Raw genomic sequence first — 11825 nt, 5'->3', positions numbered from 1 at the left:
AAAAATTATAAAGTTGTGATTAAGGCCCTTAAGCTAAAAATGGAAATTAACATGGAATTTGAGTCAAGGGGTATAAGAATTTGGTGAGTTTGTCAGAGGGGAAGAATTTGGGAAAATATTAAATGCAAGTCTTGAGGCCAAAGCTCTATACAACTAAATCGGGCAATATACCCATGTCCCGTCCTGGCTGAAGTTTATGGGACTCTTAATCGTTGTTACGAACTTAAAGAGGGAAAGATGTTATGTTGTCTACCAGTGGTGTATTTGTGGTTCATTTCCCGTGAGACTGGAGACGCCTTAAATTCCCTGTACCCCATGGACGAATTATTGTAGTATATAATCGATTACAAGGACATTGTAAACGATTACCCGAGAGAAAGTTGGATTTTGTACAAAAAGTCCATCACAGGTACTCAGTCAGGTGAACATGGGTCACCATTGGAAAAAGAAGTGATTTTTAGGAACTTTCGCACTTGTCTTAGGCTGTTCCTTGTGAACCACATGTGAAAAGAGCAAATGAATGGGCGCAACTTTGTGCAAGTTTAAACGAAGAACAACATAAATGGTGTGTCCCTTGGCAGCATAGATCGCAGATTATATATCATTTGCAGGAGCTAAAAATGAGCTTGGAAGAGTCTCCAACAAATTATAGAGATGAACCAACCACAAGGCCCGCAGAAACGCTCGTCACACATGCAGCGCCAAGTGGACGTTCGTCCAGCTCTCTGAAGACGACGCTCGTCCAGAGAGTTAAGAGGACGCTCGTTTTAAAGGGGACGCTCGTCCAGATGACGTGAGAAGAGGACGTTCGTCCATGACACTCAGGACGATCGTCCAGTCAGAAATGGACGCTCGATAGAAGAGGGTGTTCGTCCAGTGGGATAAGAGGGCGTTCGTCCAAGATTTGGCACGCTCGTCCAGGACGTTTAGAGAAGACGATCGTCCAGGCAGTAGAGAACGCTCGTCCAGAGAGTTAAGAGGACGCTCGTCCAGTGGATAAGAGGGCGCTCGTCCAAGATTTAGGACGCTCGTCCAGGCCAGAGAATAGGACGCTCGTCCAGATTTCAGTGGACGCTCGTCCACTCTTGATTTTTCTATGGGCGCTTTAGTCCAGAAATTCGAAGGGGTTACTGTCTTTGGTTCGTTGGAGGTGCATCTCACTTAGAGGAGAGTTTGGAGGGCTGCTAGGGCTCGTGGGAACACTCCCTTCTTCCTATTGGATTCTTCATCTTCTTCCATGGCCATTTTATCTTGTGAGGAATGAACTTTTGGGTGAAATGTTTCATCAAGTTAAAGACACTTGGGGGCAATGTTGTTCGCTTCAAGGGAGACCCAAGATTAAGGACTATTAATGGAAGTTTCCCTTAGCCAATGGATCGCAGAAAGGGTTAAGACAATCAAGTTGTAATTCACATTAATTTCCCCTACCCAATTTGTGAGAAGAAATTTCAAAATGATGAACAGTGGATAGAAGCAGCGATGACAAAACTAGAGAAGGAATGTTGCCATTTAGCTAAAAGAGGACATAAAAGATTGATGAGTCGGATGAAGGAATATGTCGTTGAATAAGGACAAGTTAAAAGAATTGGAAGAGAAGTCTCTCATAGCTAGCTTCCCTTGCCAATGGAGCCATTGAAAACGTCCTTAAGTTCTTAGTTGATGCTAATGTCAATCATCAACCCGCCTAAGGGGATTGAAACATTCCTCAATTGCTGCGAGAAACTGATCAGACGAATGAAGAAAGTGATGACTAAAGCCTGCGATGGTTGACCAAGAATTCCTATGTCTAGCATTTTGGGGATTTAAGAATAATGAACCACCTTATTGACTCTGTTTCGTGTTAATTTCCAAAATTATACCGGGGCAAATATTTTCACAGCTTTATAGTTTCTGACTAGAGAATTTGAACTTGGTTTTCTTTTCTTTTCTTTTCTTTTTTATTTTTATTTTTATTTTTTTCTTAATTTGTTTCACAAAAAAAAATACAGCTAAGCATCTAAGACACCCTAAAGGACACAAACCAGTGGCAAAATCATGGAGAACCAAGTAGAAGTTCAAGAGGGAATGAAAGCCGATATCCAACAGCTGAAGGAACAAATGAGACAGGTCCTAAAGACCCTGGATGCCTTACAAAGTTCTGGATGTTTATGCACACAACGATCACAACAAGGAGTTCTAGAAGCACAAACTTTCCCTTCCTATAGTCTTCCCCCGAATTATACTCCACCCTCAGGAGTGGACTCGAGACATCTTGACACTCAAAAGGCCGAAGGTAATGCAGTTGAAGTAGAAGACGAGCCTGGGGCAACCACTTTCACAATTCCTGGGCAGACGATCCAACCAGGTATTGAGAGCACGATAATGAAAAAACAACTTGAGACGAAGTCTCCATTTTCTGTCATTACACCAGCAGATTTTAAGGATGATAAGAGCATATTAGAAGTCCTTGAAAAGAGGTTGAGAGCCATAGAGGGTGAAGAAAGTTTTGAATTTGGAGATGCTAAAAAACTATGTTTAGTTCCTGATGTGGTGATACCTCCAAAGTTCAGGCTGCCAGAGTTCGAGAAATATCGGGGAAATACTTGCCCGAGGGGCCATATAAGCATGTACTGCAGGAAAATGGCAGCTTATGCCCTCGATGAAAAACTTTTGATTCATTTCTTCCAAGAAAGTTTAACTGACGAGGCTCTAACTTGGTACATGCACTTAGATACTACTCACATCTACTCATGGAAGCATCTGGTTGAGACATTCCTAAGGCAGTATGGATATGATAAAGATTTGACACCTGACAGAGCACAATTGCAGAACATGTTGAAGAAAGAATCTGAATCATTCAGAGAATATGCCCAAAGGTGGAGAGAGATAGCTGCTCAAGTAGAACCGCGTCTGAGCGACAAGGAGATGACTACCACGTTTTTGAGTACTCTGCAACCACCATTTTATGAGCACATGTTAAACATCTCAATTTCCTCAAGTTTTACTGACATAGTAATAATTGGAGAGAGGGTTGAGAGTGGCATAAGAAGTGGAAAAATTGCACTAGGCCCAGAGCTAGTAGCCAGTTTAAACGAGTATGGTCCTAGACATGGGAAGGATAAGAAGCGAAGAGCTAATTCCCATTTTATTGCCTGTCCTCAAATGTCGCATTCCTATGGGTCTAGTCGAACCACTGAACGAAGAAATTACAATCGTGATGAGAAGGTCGCCAACTTCACTCCTATCCCCATGACCTATACAGAGCTACTACCAGATCTTCTCTGCAGAAACCTCATAAAGTTTTGTCCAACCAGGCCTATACGACCTCCGTATCCAAGGAGCTATGACGTAAATGCCAGATGTGATTATCATGGAGGGGCGTGTGGACATTCAATAGAGGCATGCAAGGCTCTAAAACGTAAAGTGCAATCTTTGATCGATTCAGGATGTTTAAAGTTTGAAGAAAGTTAATCCAGCACTGTGGCAAGGCGTGAGTTCACCTCTACAAATGCCATGGACAAGTGAAGAGGACTCTCGGATTATTTAGGAAAGCATAAGTTATTGTAAAAGTTGGAACTGATGTTGTTTTGCTCGAGCTTTAATTTGTCTTCCTATGAGGTTTATGCTCCTTGATGTCACGCTTTCATCCATGAATTGTTAATGTAAACTTTCATTACTTGGTATCTCCAAGGTTTACTGGAAATCATGTCCTAATAGGGTGTCGTGGAAAAAAAAATAAAATAAAAAAACAAAAACAAAAAACAAATGAAAATCATGAGTCGCTTGTCTTTATTGCAAATTGCCAAACTCCTGTTTTTCGAAAATAACAAATTTGAAAATCAAAAACAAGGTTACAGTGTCAGATTTTCCCCAATTTGTTGCGAGGCATGTTTTCCATCTTTACAGTTGTGTCAGCGTGTGTTTCATCATGTTTTCCATCAAAGGCTTATCTTGAGCCCATTTCTTCGTTGTTTCATGCAAATAATTTTGAGTTTTACTCTCGTTCTCTTTTTTCGAAGTTAATTTTCCTTATCTTCCTTCATCGTAAATTTTTTTTTAAGTCCTCTTCTTCTTTGTTTCAAAAGTTTTTTCGATTAGAATTTTTTTTTGGACCAAATAAAAAGAAAACATAAAAATCTAATTTTATTTCATCATTCGGGCAAGATTTACAGTAAGGTCGGAGAGGTGATTTTGAACAAAGATATCATTTGAATATACTCATACGATCTTAACATTTGATAAGTAAAATAAAAATGCATAAAAAAGAAAAAAAGCAGATATAACAGAAAAAGTCCAAAGTCACAAATTCAAATAAAGGCAAAAAAAAAAAGCGAATAAAAACAAAAGAAAATAAACAATGTTCGTGGTTCGATCACGAGTGATCGTTAAGTTACAGACCATAATGCATGAAAAAAAAAAAAAACAACAATTCAGCGAAAAAATTCCCGAGCTGGTTGCGGTGGTCTGAGGGAGAGCTCCGTCGAGGGAGCTCTGGTCCGGAATGTGAGAAGCATGGGTGGAGCGATTTGTCGTCCGTCCCTGTCGTCGTCAATGATGATCGGAACGGGGAACAAGTCCAGCAGCCTCGGCGCCCTCATGATCACCCAGTCGTATTCTTTCCAAAAAAAATAATAAAAAAAAATTTGTCAATAATAAGATGAGGAGAAAATTTTCAAAAAAAAAGGGGTGGAGGTGATCGGGATGCTTACCATACATGTATAGCGGCAGTTGTGAAAACTGAGTGCCGGTGGGGTCTATCTCCGCTTGCCAGCGCCTGACCCGATTGCCGTGGTTGTTAAACCAGCAGTGCACATTGTATTCAGTGGCATCTGCGAAAGCCCTTAGTCGAGATGCAATTTCGACGACTTGAGCTCTACTGGGATGTGTGACCCCGTAATTGTAGATATGGGTCATCATTTTGACCTGATCGTCAGTAGGTCTCCACCGCTGACTGGTGTACCTCTCCATCTCCATCTCGTTCATCTTTCCTCTCTAAGTTTTCTAAAACAAAAAAAAAATAATAAAAAATAAAAAGAACAAAAACATAACAAAAGCATAAAAAAAAAATATTTTCAGTGTTTTCTTTATTCGTTTTTGTTTCCTTTTAAGTTAATTTTTGTCCGGTCGGTTTTTGTTATTTCAGTGTCTGGTCTCGGATCCGTTTCACGGTCCTTGCAAGAGGGTCCTAAACGGATCTATGTCCTTTTGTCCTTGTCCTTTTGTCCTTGTCCATTTTGTCCATGTTCGATTCATACAAATAAAATTCTCTTTTTAAGTTTTCTGATTTTATGGGGTACGTGGCGTTGTTCTACCCGATTGTCTCTGCCATACCTTCAAACGAAGGGAGATGAACGTCTGGTTTCCAGCCTATATACCCCTTAAGTTAAGACAGTTGTGTTTTTAAGTGTTTTAAGTTTTTAAAATTAAAAAAAAAAAGAAGAGAAAAGAGAAAAGAAGACTCAGAAAGAAATGCAAAGAAGGGCAAGATGGAAATAAAAGCAGACAAAGCGGAAGGCAGAAGAAAATAGAAGAGCTTGCGGAAAGGAAAGCAGAAAAGAAAAACATAAATGGGAGAGGGGAAGGAAAGCAAAAACAGAAAGCGAAAGCGTAAAAGAAAAGAAGAGCAGAAAGCTGAAAGGGGAGGAGGAAAGAAAAAAGGAAGAACGAAAAATTTAAGGAAAGAGGATTAAGAGTTTAGAGGACTTACCTGGAAGGAGAAGGGCTTGCAGAAGCTTGTCGGAGGACTCAGACGCCTTCGAAGGCACGCAGGGGCAGAAGCTCCTCGCAGGAACTCAGACGCTCTCAAAGGACGCTCAAGGAAGAGAGAGAAGAGAGAGATAGGGAGAGCAAGAGAGAGAGAGATCAGAAAATGTCGCCCAACGCGGAGGAGCTCTCGACTTATAGTTGAGCAAATCCACTGTGGCTACAGTTCCGGTCGCTGCAACCGTCTGGTGTCGGTCTGATTTCTTTCTGAGTTTTAAAAAAAAAAATTCAAAAAAAAATTTTTAATTTTTTTTTTTTTTTTTTTTTTTTTTTTTTTGAAAATCTGAAAACGGGAATCTGAAAACGGGTAGGGTTTTGTTGGGACGATCCGGCCCAATTCAAGACTTCTTGGATGATCCGATTTCACCAAAAAAATAATAAAACACAAAAAAAATCAAAAAAATGATAAATAGAAAATTTTTCCAAAAAAAAATATATAAGCGGAGTGATGTAAAATTTGAAGCGTTCAAAATTGTTTTTCATTTACATGATAAAGGACATTTTCAGGTTCATTGGGCCTCATTACCATGTTAGCTTTCTTTGAACCCAATTCTTCTGAAATATAAATTTGAGTGAAAAATTATTTTGGCATGTTTGTAATTTCACATCACACCATTTTGTTTGTTTTTATTTCTTCTTCTACATTTTGAATAAATCTAAGAACAAAAATATTGAAAAAGGAACAGTGCTCGAGCCCATTAGGCCCAATGGCCTTCGTGGTTTTTCTCTCGAGTATACTTCTTTTGGAAATGTGTCAAAAATATTTTGTTTTCACATTTTTGCTGTTGAATGATGTTTTGTACATTTGTTCAAATTCTCTTGTGTGATTATCGTTGAATTTGTTGTAAAAACAAAAAGGACAAAAAATCTGAGAATGAAAGATGAACAGTTTTTGAGCCCATTAGGCCCTTTCGGCATATGTGGTTTCTCCTGAACCAGTGCATCTGAATTTCTGAAAAATAAAATCCTTGTTTGTGTAGATTTTGTGTTTTCAATTCATAATTTCCCTTTTCATTTGTGTGAACAATTATTTGTGCAAAAAAAAAAATGCTTTCTTTGTCATCTCCTTGTGACAGGTTCACACGGCTCAGGTCATCTGATCCATTGGATCAATGTGCCTGGTAAGTCCAACTTCCTTCTATAATACTTCTCCTCGGGTCCGATCCGATCTGGATTTTCCCGTGTCAGAAAGTGAATAAAAAAAAAACATTTTTCAAACGTTTTCCTAAACAAAATTTTCTCATATCATTTCCTGCATTGCTCACCAAGCCTAGTTTCTGCACTGATTCCCAAGCCTTTGTTTCCATTTTGGCTCACAAATTCCATTTCCCATACTGGCCTGCAAAGCTCAGTTTCCATACTGACCCGCAAGGCCCAGATTCCACAATGGCTGAAAAATTTCAATTTCCACATCAACTCATAAATCCCATTTCCCATATTGGCCTGCAAAGCTCAGCTCCCATGCTGACCCGCAAGGCTCAGAAAGCCCATTTCCCATACTGGCTTGCAAAGCTCAGTTTCCATACTGACCCGCAAGGTCCAGATTCCACATTGGCCAAAAAAAAATCCCATTTCCCCAATGGCTCACAAAGCCTATTTTCCACATTGGTCCAAAAGGTTCATTTTTCATAATGGCTTGCAAAGCTCAGTTTCCATACTGACCCGCAAGGCCCAGATTCCACAAAGGTAAAAAATCTCAGTTTCCACAATAGCTAAGAATGCCCATTTTTCATGCTGGTCTGTAAAGCTCAGTTTCCATACTGACCCGCAGGGCCCAGATTCCAAAAAATCTCAATTTCCCCAATGGCTCACAAAGCCTATTTTCCATATCGGCCCGCGAGGTCCAGTTTCGAGGCTGGTCCGCAAAGCCCAATTTTCAAAAAAAAAAAAAAAAACACAAAATTTAAAAAAATCCGTTTTTCAACAAGCATCATCATTTTCATTTCATATTACTTTTCCTCATGCATAAAACCAAAAAAATACGCAAAAGTTGAGTCATTTGTTTTTTTGATGCAAATCATCCAATTTATGAGATTTAAGAAAAATGTAATGGATGTCATAATCTCCTGAAGTCAAATGATCAAATCACATATTTCTTAAGAGATATCTGTGTGTGCATTGCTTGAAAACATCATCCTTCAACCCTCGCCAAACCAGAGATTGACCCAATCATGTTCTTGAGCCCAAGTAATAAACACCAAGTTTTACACTGGGGCAGATTTTCCGTTACCTACACTGGCTTTCAGTTGGGAGATCCCTGATTCCATTGGGACACAACAAAAAAAAAAGAAAAAAAAAAGAGAAAAAAATGAAAAAAATGACTCTGTTGAGATAATTTAGTCTTTGTCTCTTAATTAATCTTTTGAAAATAAAACAACCAAAATTTGAAATGATGTGTGGCCATCTTTCTTCATCCAAAAAAAAAAAACAAAAAAAAACAAAAAAAAAAACAAAAATATATCCTTTGATACCCAATTTGAGCCAATAAGAATTTTCTTTTCAAATCTTACCCAAACAAGGGTTACCATCACGATAGAAATCGACTCAAATTGCAGGAAGAACACACTTAGTGATCAAATGAAGTAAATTCCTCAAGAATCACAAAGTGATGGCAGGCAAAGAATGAAATTTGAGAAAGGGCAAAATAGTCAAAACAGTTTTGACGAATAACTGATACAAAGTATATATGGTAACCATTGTTTTTTCAAAAAAATACCCACAAAAATTTATTTGGGCCTTTATATCCTTTCTTTCAATACCCCTTAGCCCAAGCCACATTACAAGCCCAATAAAAGTCCACACAGATTGAATAATGGTTGCTTAATTTTTCATAAAGCTTAATTTTGAGACAGGACAAAAATGACCAACAATGCAGTCAAAAAAAAATGAAAAAATGATGAAAAATAGTGTCCTCGGATGAATGGAACTCCCTTTTGATTAAGATTTTACAAAGGAAAATCAAGCCGTTTGGGGCAATATTTTCAAGCCAACCCTTTCCATATCCATCACAAATTCCTGAACACATTCAAATCCCATTCAAACTCTTCCCTCGGATCCCAAACTTGGGGCAACTTTGTTTGTCTCAGATTTGTTACATCTGTATATTCAGTTCGTACCAAGACCGGGACATCCCTTGTTGGGCCTCTCAGATTTGTCCGTACTGAAATTCATAGATCCACCCTCAAAGCAGGGGCAGACACTTTGGGGCTTTGTATGATTTTGAGTCCATCTTATCATTCGTAAACCCAAAAGGGGGGGCAACCTTTTGTTGAACCTCGATTAATTGACTCATACCCAAAACCAAGGCAACTTTGTGACTTTCAAATGTTTCGACCCATTCAGAGTATTGAGCAACTTTGTTAAATCTCAAAAATTTTCATCTGAACATTCAAAGCTCATACAAAGACTGGGGCATCCCTTGTTGGGCCTTGCATGATTTTGGTTCGCCCCGAACTTTAAAGATCTAAAAACCACCAAAATTGGGGCAATTTGCAAATCCCACATGATTTTCTCATTCCCTGATTCCTGACCTATTCCCTCACAATTCACAGATACATTTGTCCATACCAATACTTTTACCATGTTCCAGAGTAGCTTCTGGATATCTACTACTTCACAATGGCCTTTGTAGCCGTTTTAAGGAGTAAGAGGCTCGAATGGCCCACCCGGTACTCTCCAAATCCTTCCAATCATCCTCCACATATTTTTCCAACCCCTGATGTCAAGCATGTACACACTAGTATCTCGTCAAGAAATGCATAGCACACAAGCTTCATTTTGAACAATTGACTTTAAAATTGGACATCCATTGAAAGGAAATTGGAGATCTAGATCATCATAAATTGGATGATTTCAAAGGAAACAAATTGACTCTCAAAAAAATGTCATAGGTTCATAATCTTCCAATACATCATGTACATATTTTCGTCAACTTTGGATTTGCCTCCATGTATATTCATCAAATTTTCTTCCTTCAAAAAGACAAAAAAAATCAACATTCATCAAACTTTTCTTCTCCAAATTTCAAAATTTTCATCAACCAAGTTTCTCTTGTATATCAAGATTCCATATACTTGTACAAAAATGCAACACCTTGTTTCTTAATTTCAAAATTTTCAAAAAAAAAATCAAAAATCAAAATCAAAATAAAAAAAAATTCTTCTCAAAATTTCAACCATTTCCAATTTTCAAATTCAAAGCAATCAAACTTTTTCTCGCTGCCATTTTATCTCGGCCATCTGCTAGATAATGGTCGAGCGCACTTTTCTCTTGTTTATCTCGGCCATCTGCTAGATAATGGTCGAGCGCACTTTTCTCTTGTTTATCTCGGCCATCTGCTAGATAATGGTCGAGCGCACTTTTCTCTTGTTTATCTCGGCCATCTGCTAGATAATGGTCGAGCGCACTTTTCTCTTATTTTTATCTCGGCCATCTGCTAGATAATGGTCGAGCGCACTTTTCTCTTGTTTTAATCTCGGCCATCTGCTAGATAATGGTCGAGCGCACTTTTCTCTTATTTTTATCTTGGCCATCTGCTAGATAATGGTCGAGCGCACTTTTCTCTTGTTTTTATCTCGGCCATCTGCTAGATAATGGTCGAGCGCACTTTTCTCTTGTTTTTATCTCGGCCATCTGCTAGATAATGGTCGAGCGCACTTTTCTCTTGTTTTTATCTCGGCCATCTGCTAGATAATGGTCGAGCGCACTTTTCTCTTGTTTTTATCTCGGCCATCTGCTAGATAATGGTCGAGCGCACTTTTCTCTTGTTTTTATCTCGGCCATCTGCTAGATAATGGTCGAGCGCATTTTTCTCTTGTTTTTATCTCGGCCATCTGCTAGATAATGGTCGAGCGCACTTTTCTCTTGTTTTTATCTCGGCCATCTGCTAGATAATGGTCGAGCGCATTTTTCTCTTGTTTTTATCTCGGCCATCTGCAAGATAATGGTCGGACGCACTTTTCAAATTTTGTTTTATCTCGGCCATCTGCGAGATAATGGTCGGACACCTTTTCAGTTTTGTTTTATCTCGGCCATCTGCTAGATAATGGTCGAAAGCAACTTTTGTTCTGTTTTTTATCTCGGCCATCTGCTAGATAATGGTCGAAAGCACCTTTTTGTTTTGTTTTATCTCGGCCATCTGCTAGATAATGGTCGAAAGCACTTTTGAATTCTGGTGTCTCGGCCCTCTGTAAGACAATGGTCGAGCCCATTTTTTTACTTTTTTCAAACGACCCTCTGCATGGCAATGGTCGAAACCAATCAAATTCAAGTTTCTCATTCATTTAGTCTTGTTCATTTTATTTATGCAATCAAAAAAAAAAAAATTTCCATGTTTGATCCTGGTTCCTTTTCATGGAAATCCGAACGAAATTAATATTTCTATCTTTACTTATCTTTTACTTTGATAATATGAAAACATTGTTTATCATATGATCTAGTAAAATCTAAGTAAAGAGGGGCATCACTCAATTTCGTCCGGATTGATTAATAAATTTACTTTCATCAAAAAATAAAAAAAATATATGTTTCCTCGTTCACTGCATCTGTAGCATTGGTGGACCTTCCACGAGGTTGTCACACTTCAATTCTCAGTTTTGTTTGTTTGTTTCGTTCTCTGTTTGTTTCTTGTTCATCTCGAAATCCAGACGAAATTGGTATTTCTATCTTTACTTATCTTTTACTCTGATAATATGAAAAAAACTTTGTTTATCATATGATCTAGTAAAATCTAAGTAAAGAGGGGCAGCTGTCAACACTCAATTTCGTCCGGGTTGTTTAAATAAAATTTATTTTCACCAACAAAAGAAATAAATAACAAAAAAAAAAAGGAAAAAAATAATAATAAAAAAAAGGGATGGAGCGTTCGTCCTCCCTTTGAGGGCGTTCGGTTTTGGCCACTGTAGCTGTGACCGTTCGTCCTCAACCCTGAGTCTTCAGCACGTTCGGTCGTTGGTAGGCTTCCAACCGTTCGTCTTTCACTTTTCACGTTCGTTTCCATCCAATGCATAAAACCGATCGTCCCCTACCTCGCATCTCAAGGACGTTCGCCCTTAAACGTTCGTCCTCCTTTGGACGTTCGTCCA

At 38.7% G+C, this 11825-nt stretch overlaps 1 protein-coding gene across 1 annotated transcript; it reads left to right on the top strand.

Annotated features, from left to right (window-relative positions):
• The first annotated feature begins 2034 nt into the window (after positions 1-2034).
• On the top strand, positions 2035-3450 carry LOC108339172 (uncharacterized). Its single transcript, XM_017576315.2, has one exon. It carries the CDS (start codon positions 2035-2037, stop codon positions 3448-3450), a length of 1416 nt encoding a protein of 471 aa, XP_017431804.2.
• Positions 3451-11825: the final 8375 nt, after the last annotated feature.

Source organism: Vigna angularis, chromosome 5 (assembly GCF_016808095.1).
Source record: "Vigna angularis cultivar LongXiaoDou No.4 chromosome 5, ASM1680809v1, whole genome shotgun sequence".
NCBI classification, from domain to species: Eukaryota; Viridiplantae; Streptophyta; class Magnoliopsida; order Fabales; family Fabaceae; genus Vigna; species Vigna angularis.
Note: the sequence above shows the minus strand (reverse complement) of the source record. Positions and strands in the feature narration are given on the sequence as shown.